The sequence below is a fragment of the Uranotaenia lowii genome, chromosome 2, assembly GCF_029784155.1.
Source record: "Uranotaenia lowii strain MFRU-FL chromosome 2, ASM2978415v1, whole genome shotgun sequence".
NCBI classification, from domain to species: domain Eukaryota; kingdom Metazoa; phylum Arthropoda; class Insecta; order Diptera; family Culicidae; genus Uranotaenia; species Uranotaenia lowii.
This window is the reverse complement of record NC_073692.1, coordinates 375,947,925-375,967,066: the sequence shown is the minus strand read 5'-3', so window position 1 is coordinate 375,967,066 and position 19,142 is coordinate 375,947,925. Positions and strand designations below refer to the sequence as shown.

Below are 19,142 nucleotides of genomic sequence, written 5' to 3'. Positions count from 1 at the left end.
GCAGATAAGTTGACTGGATCTGTTGAAAATCGTGCCCCGCATTTCGCCCACCGCTCGTCGAATAACACCTTCTAGCGCCACGTTGAACATCATGCAGGATAGACCATCACCTTGTCGAAGCCCCCAGCGCGATTCGAATGAACTCGACAATTCACCCGAAATCCGCACACAGCACTGCGTTCCATCCATCGTCGCCTTGATCAGTCTGATCAGCTTCCCGGAAAAGCCGTTCTCGTCCATGATTTTCCATAGCTCGTTACGGTCGATCGTGTCGTATGCGGCTTTGAAGTCGATGAATAGATGGTGCGTAGGGACTTGGTGTTCCCGGCATTTTTGGAGGATTTGCCGTAATGTGAATATCTGGTCCGTCGTTGACCGTCCCTCCTGATGACTTCCCTCGAATCTGTTTGCTTGTGGCGTTAGGCGGCGGAGTAGGATTCGGGACAGCACTTCGTAGGCGGCATTGAGGACAGTAATCGCTCGGTAGTTCTCACAGTCCAATTTGCCGCCCTTCTTGTAGATGGGGCATATTACCCCCTCCTTCCACTCCTCCGGTAGCTGTTCTATGTCCCAGATCCGGATTATCAACCGGTGTAGGCAATCGGCCAACCTGTCCGGGCCCATTTTGATGAGTTCATCCTTCCCAGCCGACTTGTTTCTATTCAGCTGGCGAAAGCAACTGGCTTCCTTAACTTCACTCATCGTTGGGAGTGGCTCCTCTTCGTCGTTGGCTACGCCGGCGATGTACCTTCCCCAACCGTCTTGATGTCCTGCATGTGCGTACCTTTTGTATTGAAACTCAATTCTTGACACACAAAACTAGGGTGGTCTAACCGGTTTTACCGAAACCGGTAAAACCGGTAAAATCGTTCATTTTCCAATACCGGAAACACCGGATTTTGGGACGGTAAAAAACCGGTATTTCCGGTAAATTTTTCATCATTCTTTGGCACTGTAATAAAATTGACACAGCTAAATGTTTTTTTTTTTTTACCAAATACGTATGAGTACAAATACTCATATATTGTTCAATCAGTTTCAAACTCTAAGCTTAATAAACCTGTTCGATAATGAACAAATTATTCCGTGATTATTGGAAGCCCCGCAGTGAGACGTGCTAACGGTCTTAGTTTCTCTTTTTCTCACGTCTCACTGCTACACCGTCTCTAGGTTTAAGAGAGACCCAGAGCGCCGAAACTGGGAGGAAAACAAACGGCAAAATAAAAATCATAATTTTGCAACCACCGAACAGTAAACGTCGCGAAATCTATACTCCGTCCGAAAGCCCACATAGTGTAAACTAAATTGGTCCCCCAGCGTCGGAAAGGGGTGAAGTGAATTTTTTGGTGTTGGCTTATGGCCTTATAGATTAGAAAAGAGTGTTTACAGTCCACTCTAGTGCATTATAAAACATTTTTTGGTCCTTCGAACCGGATTGACCAGTGCAAATTTGGACAGTTGAGTGGTGATATTGTGTCGCCTATTAATAGCAACGGACATTTTGTGCTGTTGGGTCGCACCAATTGTGATTGGTTGGCGGCATTTTGGACGCGCGTTTCCAACAAAGGACCTTTGTGGTGGATCGCCATCGCGGATTCGTGGAGCATCAAGCCGCTAGTGATAGGCCCTAGCGAGTGGAATCCAGTGGTGCCCAATCGAAGTTGGCGTTTTTTTTTTATCGTCGTTGGAGAAGTTTTGGTCGCACATTTCGGAGGATTTTGGACAATTGTGGAGGATAATACGGATAAGTAGCGCATGTTTGTGGTTGTTGTTGATGTTGGTTTGAGATAGTGGCTAAAAATAAAACTTAGAATTAAAAAGTATTTTCGGGTAGTTGAAATTCAATTTTGTGCAAATCCCTGAGGTAATTGATACGCTCGTCTCCAATTTGTTGAGTTCACTTTGGCTGTCAAGTCGCGGATTCCCCTGTCAAGGTCGGTTTGTGAAACGTTGAGCGATTTGAGTCAGTTTTGGTATCTGAATTTGTCAGATTGTGTTTGGATTCAAGTGAATCAATTTATTGGTTTTGTCAGTTGTTTGGTGAGATCACAGACAAATAAATCTGTGTTGTGATTGCAAGTGCTGAGATTTTAAAAAAGTTTGGTTTGTGCACTATTCAGAACAGTTCGAGTTCTTGAATATTGAATCGGGCGCCTTTGAAAATGGAGGATCTTAGCATTTTAAAGAAGCAGGAACGCCAGTTGCGGGCCTCCATCAAGGGAGTCGTTAACTTTGTTCGAGATTTTAAACCAGAGCTTCATGAGAGTCAAGTAGATGTCAGATTGGGTCTGTTGGAGTCGACTATGAAGAAGTACTACCTGGTGAGACAGAAGATGGAAGTGTTGTTGGACACAGCTGATAGCGACGGTGCTGAAGAGGATGTCAAAGAGTCAGAGGCAACCAAGAAACGTCGATTGCAGAAGCAGGCTGCAGATCGTGAAGAAAAATTCGACGCAGAAACGATAGCAGTTGAAGAGCAGTACTGCACCCTGAAGGCATCACTCCTTGCGTTGCGTCCGAGAAAGTTTGAGTCCTCGAGTGCGTCTGGGTCTACAGAAAGAGTTGAAGCAATATCCCGTGTTAAGCTTCCGGACATCAAGCTGCCAGTTTTCAACGGAAAACTTCGGGACTGGATTCCGTTCCGGGATATGTTCGATAGCCTCATTCACAACAACACTCAGCTCTCAGATATTGATAAGTTTACCTATCTGCGGTCAGCGATTAGTGGAGAAGCACTACAGGAGATCAGTTCGATCGAACTCTCAGCTGACAACTACCAGGTAGCCTGCGACATGTTAGAGAAGAGGTACGAGAACAAAAAGTTGATCGTAAAAGCGTACTTGGACGCTCTTTTTGCTATCGAACCTCTCAAAAAGGAAAGCGGAGAAGCTCTGAACCGCCTTGTCAGCGATTTTGATCGCAACATCCAGATGCTGGGCAAGATCGGCGAAGATACGGAGAAGTGGTCGACTATTCTCGCGTATATGGTGTGTACTCGTCTGGATTCGGTCACACTTCGTCAATGGGAGAGTCATCACAACTCAAAGGATGTGCCGACGTATCAGAATGTGATGGACTTCCTGAGAGACCAGGCGTTGGTTTTGCAGTCGGTTGCACCCAGTAGGCATGAGGACATCGATAGTCGTCGCCAGCGTACAACAGTGTACGCCACGTCGAGATTCCAGAGCAACTGTGTGTTCTGTGGTAATTCGTTCCATCCAGCTTCTGCGTGCAGCAAGTTTCGAGCGATGTCGGTGCCCCAGCGCTTCAGAGTTGCCAAGATGAAGCGGCTCTGCCTGAATTGTTTGGGTTCTGGTCATTTTATTGATCGTTGTACCAAGGGATCATGTCGCGAGTGCAACAAAAAGCACCATTCGATGTTGCATAACAGTTTTTCAAGTCAGAGCTCCGTTTCACAAAACCAGTCGACAGTCAACAGTCAATCGTATCGGAATGATAATCGCCCAGGACCTTCTGGACAAGGTCGTGAACATTTGTCGATCAGACAAGATCGAAATTCACATGTAAATCCTCAAGCACAACATAGTTCCACTAATTCCTACCCCGTAATACAAACACACATTCGCCACACTCAACCACAACACACCACAGACAATTCCTTTACCTTTAATGCGGCACCAATGCCAGAATGCGCTAAGTTTCGTTCGCTACAAGTTTTAATGTCAACCGCTGTAGTGCGGGTTGAAGATCGTTTTGGGAATCATACGTTTGCGAGAACATTGTTAGATTCGTGTTCCGAGTTTTGCTATGTGACAAAAAGTTTTGCGAGAAGGTTGAATCTTCGGAGAAGTCACAACGTTATGAGAATCCAAGGTATTGGAAATGGGTCAGTTGAATCGAGTGAGTCAGTTGAGGCGAGAGTTCGGCCTCGTTTGTCAGAAATATCTTCATTTTCGGAAGATATGAGATTCCATGTTTTGCCCAAAATAACAAGTAATCTGCCCATTAGAAAAGTTTCGCTCAATCGGTGCGAGATTCCCCAGAATTTGGTGTTAGCTGATCCGGAGTTTTGGAGTCCAGGTCCGATAGACATGATCATCGGGGAAGAATACTTTTGCGATTTATTGCGATCTGGGAAATTGAAAGTTTCGGACAATGGTCCAACTCTGCAAGAAACCGAATTTGGTTGGGTTGTCTCCGGTAGAGTTTCTGATAGTTCCGTCGCAACATTGGAATCTCCAGTCAGTTCAGATTGTTTTGTTAGTTCTACAGCGAATTTGGAAGACATGATTGCTAAGTTTTGGGAGTTAGAATCATGTAATACTAACAGCATTTTGTCAGTTGAAGAGTCAGTTTGTGAACAGATGTTCAAAGAAACCACAATTAGGAATTCGGAAGGTAAATTTGTCGTCACCTTGCCGAAAAAACGTGGTGTTTTGCGTAACTTGGGTGAATCTAGAGGAAGAGCGATGAGTCGGTTCCTCAGTTTGGAAAGAAGGCTATCTGCAAAGGCAGAATTGAAAGCTCTGTATGCGGATTTTATCCATGAGTTTGTGTCTATGGGACATATGAAAGAAGTTTCAGATGATGTGTCAGTTGATATGTGTCAGAATTCAGTCGGAATGAATCCGAATATAGTCGGAATGCGTCAGAAAAACGTTCAGAATGTGTCAGAATTAGATCCTGTGTATTATCTCCCACACCATGAAGTATTGAAGCCGGAGAGTACAACTACAAAGCTACGCGTAGTGTTTGATGCTTCGTGTCGCACCTCAACGGGCGTTTCGTTGAACGACGCGTTGATGGTGGGGCCTACTGTGCAGAACGATTTGTTGTCGATCATCTTGCGCTTCCGTTTGCACCGATACGCCATCAGTGCAGACATCGAGAAGATGTACAGGATGGTACAAGTTCAGCAACCGGATCAACACCTTCAGCGAATTTTGTGGCGAGATACAGCAGATGAACCCGTGAAAACGTTTGAGTTAACGACCGTTACATACGGAACTGCTAGTGCTCCGTATTTGGCAACAAGGTGCTTGAAACAGCTTGCTGAAGATGGATCAGCAAGTCATCCGATTGGTTCGAGAGTAGTCAGAGACAGTTTCTACGTCGACGATTGTCTTGTTGGAGCGGACAGTGTCGAAGAAGGCAAGCATTTAGTTGAAGAAACTACCGATCTCACCAATTCAGCTGGGTTCAATTTGCGGAAGTTCAACTCAAACTCACCGGAGATATTGGCAAGCATTCCTGAAGATTTGAAAGAGAAAAAGTCAGTTTTAGAGTTCGATTCGTCAGATTCAACTGTGAAAACCCTTGGTTTGAAGTGGGACACAGAGTCAGATAATTTTTGTTTTAGTATTCCCCATTGGAGGTCATCAAGTTCGCAAATCACGAAAAGAAGCGTGCATTCTGATGCAGCCTGTTTGTTTGATCCTCTTGGGCTCGTGGGTCCAGTTGTTGTGCAAGCGAAAATGATAATCCAGCAACTGTGGCGTCTCAAGGTTGGTTGGGATGACCCATTGGATGATCAGTATCAAAATCTATGGAAGGAGTACAAACAGAGTTTGATGCCATTGGAATCTTTGTCAGTACCTCGTTGGCTTGGTTTCAGTAAAGATTGTGTGTCAGTACAGTTACATGGGTTTTGCGATGCGTCAGAGGTGGCTTATGGAGCTTGTTTGTACCTGCGCTGCGTAACTGTAGATGGTCAGATATCGGTTAGATTGGTAACTGCCAAGTCAAGAGTAGCCCCTTTGGAAAATTTGAAAAGATCGAAAAGGAAAACCTCAATCCCACGGTTAGAATTGTCTTCAGCTCTCCAACTCTCACATTTGTACGAGAAATTTGCCAGAGTTTTCCCAGAAATCACCGAGGTGTATTTCTGGACGGATTCTATGATCGTTAAACATTGGTTAGCTTCGCATCCATCTCGTTGGCAAATGTTCGTAGCGAATCGAGTGTCGGAAATCCAGCACATCACAAAGAACGGCTTCTGGAATCATGTAGCTGGAATCGTGAACCCGGCAGACCTGATTTCACGAGGAGTGTCTCCTGCTCGACTTTGTTACGAAAGGTTATGGTTTGAGGGACCTCAGTGGCTATCCCAGGCTCAGCAATATTGGCCTCGCCAAACTGCTGAAGGCCAAGAAGAGTTCGACCCATTAATCATCGAAGAACGTCCAACTACTACAACGCTGATGTCGAAGAGTGAACCCTTTCACGAAATTTTTGGTCTGAAGTCGTCGTTTACGAGTTTGATCCGTATTGTCGCAGTTATGCTCCGCTTCAGACACAATGCTCAAAAGGTCAATCGTTTGTGTCGACGAGTTGGTCCGTTGACACCACAAGAAATGCAGTCTGCTATCGAAGTTTTGGTTCGCCTTTCACAGAATGAGTCGTTTGAGTCAGAGTTTAAAGATTTGGAAAAGAATGGTCAAGTAGAAAGAAGGTCGAGAATTGCTAAATTGAACCCATTTGTCGAAGATGGTACAATCCGCGTCGGGGGCCGGTTGTCGAACGCTCCATTACCGGATTCTCGGAAACATCCGTGGGTTCTCGACCATCGTCATCCATTGGCTCTACTTATTGTGCGTGATTATCACTTGCGTCAATTCCACGCAGGGCAGCAGTTGCTCATCGCCTCCGTAAGACGAAGTTTTTGGCCGACAAACATTAATTCCTTAGCGAGAAAGGTGATTCACGAGTGTGTTCCGTGTTTTAGAAGCAGGCCTAAGATTTCAGAACAGATTATGTCAGATTTGCCGTCAGTCAGAGTAACGCCATCGTCAGCATTTTCAAAAGTAGGAGTTGACTACTGTGGTCCATTTAACGTCAGCTACCCTAATCGTCGAGCATCACCTGTAAAGTGCTATGTCGCTATCTTCGTTTGCTTGGTAGTCAAAGCGGTTCATTTGGAGCTCGTTATGGGTTTAACGACAGAGGCTTTCATTGCTGCACTTCGCAGGTTCGTCGGGCGCCGCTCGAAACCTGAATTGATAATGTGCGACAATGCGACGACGTTTGTTGGGGCGAACAACACATTGATAGAAATTGGCCGGCTTATGAGGTCTAAAGATTTTCAGAACACTGTGGTAAAGACATCAGCTGATGAGGGTGTCGAATTCCGCTTCATTCCACCCAGATCACCTAATTTTGGGGGTTTATGGGAAGCCCAGGTGAAATCGTTCAAGGCTCACTTCCGAAAAACTATTGGCTTGCGCACGTTGAACGTAGATGAGATGGTTACCGCACTCGTTCAAATAGAAGCCGTTTTGAATTCAAGGCCTCTCACCCCCCAAAGCAGCGATCCGAATGATTTTGAGGTTCTCACCCCAGGGCATTTCTTGGTCCAACGCCCACTAACAGCATTACCCGAGCGAGATGTAGAAGCAATCCCCATAGGCAGGCTCACCATGTGGCAGAAGGCACAGCAGGTGTCTCAGAGCTTTTGGAAAACGTGGAGAACCCAATATCTTTCGAATCTCCAAAATCGAACTCGTTGGATGATAAAGCGAAAAAATATAGTTCCTGGCATGATGGTTCTTCTAAAGGAAGACAATATTCCTCCGTTGAAATGGCCCCTAGGAAGGATCGTTGAAGTTTTCTTTGGAAAGGATGGACACGTGCGAGTTGTCAGTATTCGCACGCAAGGCGGAACCTTCAATCGAGGCATTTCAAGAATTTGTTTGTTGCCTATTCAAGAGAATGAGGCAGACGAGTCAGAAATAAAAGTCGGAGTTTCAAATTGAAACAGCTAGTTAGAAATTTTTCGAAAATGGTCAATTGTGACCGAAAAAGTAAGATTTGAGTCAGACTGCGTGAGTCGCAAAAGTATCATATCGATTGTTGATTGAATGTTTGTTTGATACAAAAAGGTCAGTTAATTTGTCTAGAAAATTTGTATAATTCGATGAATTGAAATTGTGGCTCAATTCAGAGCCAAATAGTCGTTTTTAGACTTACCAGTATTATCGAAATACATATTAATTCCCTTTATCACCTGATATGAAATGGTTGGCATAGTTTCGCATGAGCAGAAACCCGGTTAAATTGGTTATCCTTGGTGGTGATGTTGAAAATAATCATCCAGTGTATTCATTTGTTTGTTTTATTTCGTTTCATGAGCCTAAAAATCACGAATGGAGCTTCACAAATCCTTGGCACGGCGAGCGAACTTGGATTGATCACCCAAGTCCAATTTATGGTCCGTGCGCCAACGTAGCACCATTAGACGGTGAAGATGTTACTGGCCAGAACATCTAAAACGAAAGGTGATACTTTCACCACACAACAACAACTTACTGAAAAAAGAGCGTACCTGAAACACTGGGATGGATGATAAAACTGCATTTTCAAATCGGTCGCCGCAAACCTCCTGTGCAACAATCGTTTTCAACTCCCACGCACATCCGCACTGCAGCGCATCCGTCGCCTGGACTAAGGGCATCGGCAGCTGTTAACGCATGGAAAAACATATAACACTATGCAACTGTTGAACTGATGAAGAAACGTACCTGAGAAAACAGCATCCCGTGTGGCTCGGCTCCTAGAGGATGCATGGCATCGATTGGTTCTTACTGCCGGAAATATGGAACTTCTGAAACCCAAAATTCAACAGGAATTTTAATAAGTTCCACGAATGTGGTCTACAAGCTCTACAAGTCACTCGGTCACACAAATCTTCGATCAAAACAAACCAGAAATTAATCAATCGGGAGAGAATGTTCTCCATGGGCGTAGGTGATAAAGGGGGAATAAATGGGTTCATCACCCTTAAAAGATGTTGATTTTTTATGCAACAAAGTTGCTTTTTGGATTATATAGCGTAGTTTACTAGGTTAATAAGGTAAAATTTGGATTATTGTTAAAGTTTGTAAGATAATGTTTGAAATCCGGTTGGTTTCAAGAGGGCCGGAATGTTCGATAATGAACAAATTATTCCGTGATTATTGGAAGCCCCGCAGTGAGACGTGCTAACGGTCTTAGTTTCTCTTTTTCTCACGTCTCACTGCTACACCGTCTCTAGGTTTAAGAGAGACCCAGAGCGCCGAAACTGGGAGGAAAACAAACGGCAAAATAAAAATCATAATTTTGCAACCACCGAACAGTAAACGTCGCGAAATCTATACTCCGTCCAAAAGCCCACATAGTGTAAACTAAATTGGTCCCCCAGCGTCGGAAAGGGGTGAAGTGAATTTTTTGGTGTTGGCTTATGGCCTTATAGATTAGAAAAGAGTGTTTACAGTCCACTCTAGTGCATTATAAAACAAAACCTTACTACAAGGTTTATGTGAGACTTGATTATTGCTTAAACTTGCCAATGTAACTTTTTGAATTAAAGCTAGAGTGACAGTTGAGCACAAGCTGCCATCTGATGATATTTTTTCGTGAAACTTTACACATTTGAGTTCAGCTGTCGAACTAACGCTCCACAACATTTAATGACTGTACAAGTGTACAATGACTGGAAAAAAGATACGGCTACAAAAAATTTAAGATTGTTTCACAATAATCACTGTAGTTGTCATTGAAAAACTGGAATCTGATTAAACAGGCCAAGTTTATCAAAACCGTTCCAAGCGGCGCCAGGCTTTCAAAAATTTAAAACCAAAAATTTTGAAAACTGATTAGAAACTTCCTACTTAGTTTTAAAACATGAAATGTTTCAACAGAGTCAGCATTAAACACATGTTAGAATGTTTGTATAAAAATTCTTTATCAATATTTTCAAGGTAATTGATGAAACTCTGTGGTTTTTTTAATTGCTGTTGAGGCATTTTATTCCAGACAAAGCAGTAACAATGTTTTTATAAATTTGCAACATTATTATAGCATAAGGTAGGCAGATTTTTTTCAGCACGTATCCGGGCCGGATAAACCGGACAATTTTTATATAAAAACCCGGCAAAATCCGGGCATTCGATTTCAAATTGACGACCATAAATCCGGGCAATATCCGGAAAAATTTTGTCAAAACTCAGAAATTTCTCAAAAAAAAATCAAGGAAAAAAATGAAAAAAAAAATTTCTTTCATCAAAACTCATCGATAAATTTCGAGCTGTATTTTAGGCTTCCAAAAAACCTTTCATGATTATTTTTATAAAACTTGCTCCAAAAATTTCGTTTTGGAGGTGTTGATTTTGTTTGTTCAATTTGCCAATTTTGTTTGTTTGTTTAATGGGCAACCGGACCGAGCCGACCTGTTCTTAAATTTAGTATCAAAAATCCGGACAAATTCGTATAAAACCGGACAATCTGGCAACCTTATTATTGCAACAAAGTGCGTATGAATCAGATCCAAACAACTTTATGTATTGCTGAATTTTGACTGATTTTTGAAAAGGTTTTTATTTCTTTTTATTTCGTTTTAGTTTTGGGAAGGCAAACTTAATGTGATCACGACCTTGGTTGTGGGGAAAACATCCGTATTTTAGACAATAACAATCTGTAATTTTGTGAGTCAATCAAAAACTTTGTGACAGTGTTTTGAGTTTTGTTTAGTTATTAATTAAGAATTTTTTCAACGAAAAATCTTTATGTATATCAAACTTCATATCATTTTCGTGAAATTCTATAAAAACTTAAACGTAATCTGTAAAATCTGTGCTTCAATCTGAATACTGTTCTACAGAGTTTAGGAAAAAAATCGTTGCAAATTACAAAAACCGAAATACCGGATTAGAAAAAAACCGGTAAATCCGACCACCCTACACAAAACCCTTAGCTCGTGTTGAAAATGGGTTTTCTCTAAGAAGTGTAATTAAACAAGTTAAAAATTTGAAATCAACCATTTGAACTTCGAAATTCATTCATAGAATACTAATTTTACACGTCACAAGTTGGTAGCCAGTTACGATAGTCAACAGATTTTTCTAAATAAAAACAAAATCCTAGTATCGATGACTTTATAACTAGCCACTTTGATTGTAAAAAAGGGTAAATGTCATTCTAAATTTTATGCTGATATGAAATATTCCTCAAGAAACCAATTTCAGCCTCAATTGGTTTTTGTATTTCTCATTCTTTTGAATCCTAAACTCCATATCCAAATTTTTTTTTACAAATTTTTCAAGGCCTTAAATTTCACATTTTTTCTAGGTGCAAAGAAATTTTGAATAATTTGGATACCCAAAATCAAATTTGCAATTAGATGTTTGTCTAAGAGCTTTGTTTTTTAAATCACTTTTGAAAATAGGTGAAAATTTTTTAAGAATTTTTTTTGACCCTTTGACAAAACTTTAAAACTTAACAAAAGATTTAAAAAAGGCTTCAAATCAATTATCCACTTTCCACTAGATCGCATCTAAATTTGGTTTAAGCAAAATTGTTATAGCAGTCTTCTACTTGTTCACTTTACTCCATTTTAATCAAATTAAATTTCAAATGTTTTAAGCGAAAATCAAATGCAGGTTTCAACAAATTGGTAAAATGAAATAATATCTTTTCTATTTTGAATTTCTTCACTAATGTAGGATATGCGTGTAATGATTTATTTCAAGTTTATAACAACTACAGAACTTAACTTATTTAAATCATGCATCATCATCACCATCATCATTTTTATTCCTAAATAAATTAAAATATAATTAACAAATAAGGAATCAGTTTTTTTTTCAATTTCATGCAGATTTGTTAGAGCATCAGTTATCTATGATTGATTCCACTCAAAACTGATTCATTTTTAAACTTATAAACTCCATAACATTAATACTAGAAATGTACCTTTTTTTATGTCTTTATTTGTTTTAATATTCAAATAAAGTAACCGAATTTTATAGTTTTATATTTTTAATTTTCACATTTTTAATACCCATAAATAATTTAAATAAATTTTAATAGTTTCTATCTTTTGTTCTTTCTAGAACTCAGTATTTCAATTGACGGCTACAAAATATTCAGAGCTCGAAATTTTCAACTAAAAACATTGCACTTGAAAATGTTCAATGGTTTTACTTATTTTAATTACTTTGAATAATCTTTTTTAAATATTCGATTTTATAATTTATGCAAAGATTCAAAATTATTCGAACTAGAAACTTTTAAGCAAAATTTTAATGCACAACATTTATTAAATAAGTATTTGCTTTGTGCTTTCAGTATTAACAACAGAACTTTACATTTTTTTATAAGTTTCTTATTGATCATTCAAGAAATGACCCATTTCCCAACTTGTACTTTGGCAATAGAAGCTTTCAATGATAAACTGAACATGTTGTTTTATCAATATATGAAGTAATTATTGTGAACTTCAAAAATGAACTATTTCATTCTTTTAGGTTGATAACTGAACGAAATAAAAAAATGATTTTATCTCTGATTTTGATCACTGGTACTTTTGAAGTAAAATTGATATTCTTCTTTTTATCAAAATTGATTGAATCATCAAGTAGATACAAATGTGTTTCGATTAAATTCTCTCAAGTTAAAAATGGATTTTTTTTCTTAGTCAAGATTTCACAGCTCAAATTTAAAAATTACAGCGAAATTTTTCAATCAAACCTTCAATTGAAAATGAAAAACAGGAATGTAAATTTCGACAATTAATAAACAACAATGATTATAGTTTTGCTGAACAATTCCACATCATGATAATTTTCTTCCCTGGTTTGAAATTTCTTTAAGAATTCGGATTTAGTTTCTTTTTAAATCTGGGTTAAAATAGGTATATGAATTTTATTTTTATTATTCTTATATCTGAAGCTTTAAACTCTAGCTTCATTCAAAATTTTAAATCGCATTCGTTTTCTGTGTTTTCTGAACAATTGATGTTAGATTTGTAAACTTGATTGCATAGTATTTATTTTTAAGCAAATGTCTAGCTCAAAACAAGGAAAATCATTTAAAATAATATTTTAAATTTGCCGGATGATTTGAGATATAATTTGAGATCTTTTATCACAAGCTAACTTACAAGACATTATGATCGTTTCCATTTAGAATGAGGTCAATTAATAATTGTACGTTCCGTCCAATTATAAATTGGTTAATATTAAGTTTTATTTGCTTTGAATTTGTTGAAAACTAAGTTACAACGCAGGTTTCAGTGGTGGAATAAAATTAATCTTTACTCGCTACTTCAGTAAGATCTTTGTATAGCTACACTCTACAATAGCACTTGTTATTTCTGCTAGCGATCGTTAATACGCGAATTGCCAATCGTTATTTTCAATATCAACAGATTAAAATATGATGACAAAATCGGGTCGAAAATTGTGATAAACGTCGGTAGATGTAACATGTAACATGGCATAGAAGTGCGAAGCAAACATTGTATAAACGCTTGTAGCTAGATTTGGTTTTTTGCACCTTTTTGGAGGTTTAGATCCTATCAGGTTGAGTTATAATCTTGTTATAATGCTATCAAAGGAGGATTTATTTAAGTTACTAAATTTGTTGCAACTTAGTCCCTTCTTCTTAATAGGGTGAAAATCGCATGTTGTTGACGGCAACTTTGATCCGGTATAAAAAAAATCTATCTCGAATTTATTGACCTTGATGATTTTCACCATGACAGGTGGCGCCACTGTACCTTGACGACCACCACCATACCGTTTTCTGGTACTTCTGATCTCCAGATAGTCTTCCAAGTGCAAAGCGTAATAATTTAAAAAAAATCATTCATTTACAGCCTGTAATTAGGCAATCAAAGCACTACGTTAAGGTTCGAGGTCTATTTTTCCAAAAAAAAAAAAACACTTCATTACAAAATTAACAAAAAATACAGGCACAAGTAAGTGTTGACTTATCGATCTGATATTTTGCCAAAAATGACTTAACAATGTACGACTGTTATTAATCAAATTAAAAAAAAGACAAGTTCAACAGAATGTGCTTATTTATTAAACTTAAAGATCTAGAGTGGAGCTCCGTACAAAATCAGTGAAAATAAATCACAGCTGGAACAATTAGCATGCGATTTTCATTCTATTTATTTGGAACACAAACAAGGTTCGACATTTAAATATCATCCATTGTACTCAAATACTTTTTAGTTTTTTTTTTAGAAAAAGGGAGAATGGGCACTTTTTTCATGAGCAATTTTAAAAATGACACAATTTAAAAAAAATTTATTTGATTTTTATAAAATTTGGATAAAACATGGTTTTGGCATGATAAGATGATTTATTGTAAGTTTAAGCATAAAGAAATGATGAAAATGAGAGTGTAATCTCCTTTTTTTAAACAGGAGAGGTGCCATATAAAATCATGGTAAAATACGAAATTGAATAAATAGTTGAAATAACGAGATTATCTGAATTCAACATTTCAATCGAATTTATGGTAGAACGAAGCTAGTTTTACTTTAAATTTTGATGCCCTTTAGCAAACATCTAGGTTTAAAAACATGTTTCCTGACTCAATTTTGCGATTATCTGTAAATTCTAATCGAAATGAAATCTGATGAAAGAAATATCAATAAGAATAGAAAAATAGCAAAAGTTGATAGAAATTGATACAAATATCCTACAGCTTCCAAACTTTAACTCAATAAGATGTAAAGGTTGCCGGAATTCTGTGTTTTAAAAAAAGTCTTTTATTCTGTTTTTATTCACACAGAAAAAATTGAGATGGTTTCTTTTCTTTATTGCTTTCATAATGAAATTCACTTAAATTATGAGTCAATTTTACATTTGATAAACAAAGAAAATCCCCATTACAAATGTCTGAACAGTTTCATGACAGTTTTTCAAACGTTTATCAAATTCGGAATATTTGAATAAAATTTCTATATTTGGTGTTTTGGAATAAACATTCAATGAAATTATAAAATTTTCGACTACCTCAGTAACCTTGATAGAAATGCTTCTTCATGATAATTTTCATTTCAAAAACAATCCTTGAAAGATTGTTTAAGGAAAAGTCAATAAAGCTGTTAAAATTCAATGTTTCATTCTGCTGCGGACATACACGAGTGGGTGAAATCTGAATGCAACTGCAAATTGTGTATGTACTCTCATCATAAAGCACTTTCCTCATATTTGTCCGGAACAAATATCAGAACATCGTTCTGTCCATTCCAGATAAAATTCGAGATGCTCTCTGCAGCACGATTTTCCTGGTTGCATTATTCAACACTGTTCAAGACACTACTGAACTCGTCTGCTGAACGAGAAAACAGACGTTTTAGTTGATTTTTTTTTTTCATTTTCTTCGAAAACGAAAGTCCTACCCATCCCTGACCAAACCAATCTTCAACTCGACGAAATGGTTCCAATTCCATGACCATCAACTGGCATCAAAACAAGGGAAGGTTGGAGGAAAATCTCTGTACAAACTTTCAGATCCTCGTTTCATTTTTTTTTTTTGCTCCAGTCCATTGCAGACCCAGTTTATGGATGAAAAAGGGTGGAGAATTTGAGAAAAAGATGCTCTTGCAACGTCCAGACGACTTCGAATGTAGACGACTGGAACTCATTGATATGAGCGTTTAAGTTTTTTTCATTTGTTCGCCTCTTTCATGATGTTTGTCCAATATAATTCGGGAAGAGCTTAAGATACTGACAACGAAAGTAAGGAAAGAGAAAAAATGACCGTTAATGTGGCTTAAATCAATTTTAGAGTTGAACTTTACGTGGGAACTACTTCAACAAATAACATTATATCATAAGTGGAGATAAGGATTTGCCTTAAATTTTGGTTTTAGAATCTAAACATTCAAAATTCTGGTTTAAACATCCGAATCACCAGTAATCTTTCAGCAAGCCACCCTACTGCACTGCAATGGGAACTTTAGATTAACTTTGGTGATAAATTTCTTCCCAGCATCCGTAACCACCCCCAAAACTCCTCGATTTGTCCCAATTCGAACGGAAGGAAAGCGCTTCGCCAACTCGCTGAAGTTGCAGATCGCGCGTCTTCGTTGTCGTTATTTGTAGAATTTGACGATGGTGGTGGTGGTGGTCTTTTGAGAAAGCGATTTTCTCTTCACAATTGGCGGCGATGACGCTCTGCTGAAGGAAGAAGATGGCTCCAGGCAGGACCTTTCAGTGGTTCCCGTTTGCTGGTTCTAGTATCTTTAAACTGGTTCAACTTATTGAATCACCTACCCCATTCCTGCATTTTGGCTGAAGGAAATGTGCGAGTCAATAATTCAAGTAAATTACTCCTCTGTGTACCAGTTTCCAGAGTCAGTTTATCTTCTCTTAAGCCAGTTTCTGGAACGAGAAGATGCAGTTTCCGATGGTGCAGACGCTTGAGAAGCTGATGTACAAATTTGTTTGCAACTATGCCAAATTGATATGACGACGATGCCTGCGATTTGCGAGGAGGACAAACGAAGATTGAAGATTGCTTGCTTGTTGCTGAAGTTGGACAATCTAAATAGAGGAGTCCTCCTAGTAGTAGTCGTAAAAGAAAATGTCCCTTCTCTTGGCAGCATCCAAAAGTGGACCGAATTGTTTGCATTCGAATTGAGAGACATTTTGGATGAAGTTTATTATTCGAAACGACGACGTTTATCGGATTTCGTTAGCTGCTTTCTTGCATACTGATTGGCAAGCGATTATAGTCGGAAAATTGTTTGGAGTGAGATGTTTCGCCATTTAATACTTTCGTTTTTTTTTCTATTTATACTAGATACTGGATCCTGGAATACTCTGTATGATTCTGATTCTTTAAAAAATGTCAAAATAAGTATAATCTCAGTGAACACTTAGTGGAGTCACAGCATATGGTAACTTTGAAATAAAAATTAAGAACACAATTTAAACAAAGAGGCCGAACAATGTGATTCAAATAATTTAACGTTTTCCCGGATTGACCTCTGAAGTAAAGAAAACGAGCATATTGAAAACATAATTGGGTAAAATAATAATCGATGGATGATTTAAAATACGATGCGGTTACGCAGGGTCCACAACCGGTCGAATTAACAATTGATTTTTGAAATTTTGATAAAAATGAAATTTTTATAAATTATTTGCCTCCAACTATACTGTATTTAGATGCGACCGTAATCCTGAAACCAGCAGCCTGAGCCTTGGTGGAGGAGTCCTCATAGCCGTGAAACATAAAATTGTCTGCAAATCCGTCAACCTAGTCAACTGCAACAGACTGGAACAAGTCGTCGTCCGTATCGTACTTGGTCGTCAGGTGCTATTTGTGTGTGTTGTGTTTCTGCGTCCCAATAGTGATCCTGTCCTCTACGATATACACGCCAAAGCCATTCAACAAATACTCGATAAAGCTTCAAGTGAGGATTCCATTCTGGTATTGGGTGACTACAATCTACCGAACCTCATATGGACCTTTGATGAAGATGTAGACGCTCTCATTCCGAACAACGCATCAACTGAATCCGAATGCGTTCTAGCTGAAAAAATTATCGGTTCCGGATTAATGCAATTGAACGACAACTGTAACGCTAATGGCAAACTACTTGATCTCGCTTTCGTCAGTGACATATGCTCGTTCGACGTCTTTAATCCACCATCAGCTCTTTTAAGAATTGACTCGCACCACACACCGTTTATTTTAAAATTTGACAATGGCTATGCATTCAGCTCATCGGAATGTGTTGAATTACAACAATATGACTTCCGTCATTGTGACTTCGATGCTTTAACCACTGCTCTAGAAACAATAGACTGGACGACACTGCAAGCTTGTTCGAATATCGACGATTCTATTTCCTTTTTCTACGACAGTATATATGCTACCTTGGACGTGATGGTTGCCAGAAGAACGTTAAAACCAAACTCAACGAACAGGAAGCCGTGGTGGAATGCGAATCTTAGACTTCTACGTAACCACCTACGGAAAGCACGTAAACGTTTCTTCCATACGAAATCTAGCGTGCACAAATCCATCCTTTTGGAAGTGGAAAAGGAATACGAGCGTGCCCAGGAATTTCATTTTTGTGAGTATATAAGTCGCACTCGAACCGAACTGAAATCCAATCCCGCCGCTTTTTGGTCGTTTGTCCGAGGCCGAAAAAATTCGAGTAGGATCCCAGCTGATGTCGCTTACTCTGGCAGAACTGCGGAATCATTTGAGGATTGTGCTAATCTATTCGCCGACTTTTTCCAATCAGTCTTCCAAAATGAAAACGAATTACCCTCGGATCTACCCTCTGCATATTCACCGCCATATAACGTAAATATTCCTAGTCTTAGACTATCTGTCACTGAAGTTTATGATGCATTGACCGCAGTGAACGCTTCAAAAGGACCTGGACCTGACAATCTGCCCCCGTTGTTTGTAAAAAACTGCGCAGCCGCCATAGCGTTTCCTCTTACAAAAATTTTTAACTTGTCTCTGTCCTCTGGAATGTTCCCACATGAGGGAAAACGGCGTCGATTACGCCGGTTTATAAAACCGGAAGCACTCATAGTATCGAAAATTATCGTCCTATTTCTATTCTTAACTGTTTGGCGAAAGTGTTCGAGACCTTAGTATACGATGCTGTTTACCCGTCCGTGAAACAATTAATTAGTGACGCCCAGCACGGTTTCATGAAAAAACGATCAACTACCTCGAACCTGATGACATTTACTAATTTTTTGATGCCAAAAATCGAGAAACGTCAGCAGGTAGATGTTGTATACATTGATTTCTCTAAAGTTTTTGATCGAGTGCCTCACAGGTTACTAATAGAGAAACTCCGTCGCTTGGGACTACATGAATGGATTACAACTTGGTTTGCGTCGTACTTGAACTCCCGCACAGCATATGTCAGACTAAACTCCTACTGCTCTTCGAATTTTGAAATTCCGTCTGGTGTACCACAAGGTAGTCATCTTGGACCGTTACTATTCATTCTTTTCGTGAACGATTTGTGCGATCGAATGACTTCATATAAACTATTCTACGCAGATGATTTGAAACTTTTTCGGTCAATTACGTCACCGCTAGACTATATTTTACTACAGAATGATCTGAACGCTGTTACGAGATGGTGCATGACAAACGGTATGCTGGTGAATGTTGAAAAATGTAAAATAGTGAGTTTCTCAAGATCACGCAACTTACTTCGTTATGAATACTCTATGAGCAACCATTCCCTCGAAAGGATTGAAACAATCAAGGACCTAGGAGTTACATTTGATAGTCGGTTGAGATTCCACACGCACATTACTACCATAATTGCAAAGGCTTATGCAATGCTTGGTTTCCTTCGTCGAATTACAACTCATTTTAACGATGTATACACTCACAAAACGCTTTATTGCTCGATCGTC

General features: G+C 38.9%; 2 protein-coding genes across 2 annotated transcripts in view; both read left to right on the top strand.

Annotated features, from left to right (window-relative positions):
* Positions 1-19,142, top strand: part of LOC129740893 (neuropeptide Y receptor type 2) — a 513,355-nt gene that overhangs the window by 469,216 nt on the left and 24,997 nt on the right. The gene's annotated exons all lie outside the window — the stretch shown is intronic.
* LOC129743204 (uncharacterized) lies at positions 2,163-7,712 on the top strand. The gene has a single exon (XM_055735179.1). The coding sequence runs from the start codon at positions 2,163-2,165 to the stop codon at positions 7,710-7,712; it is 5,550 nt and encodes a 1,849-aa protein (XP_055591154.1).

What these genes read in the sequence shown, in the direction of transcription:
- LOC129743204 (XM_055735179.1), top strand. Translation starts at nt 2,163, where the DNA reads ATGGAGGATCTTAGCATTTTAAAGAAGCAGGAACGCCAGTTGCGGGCC.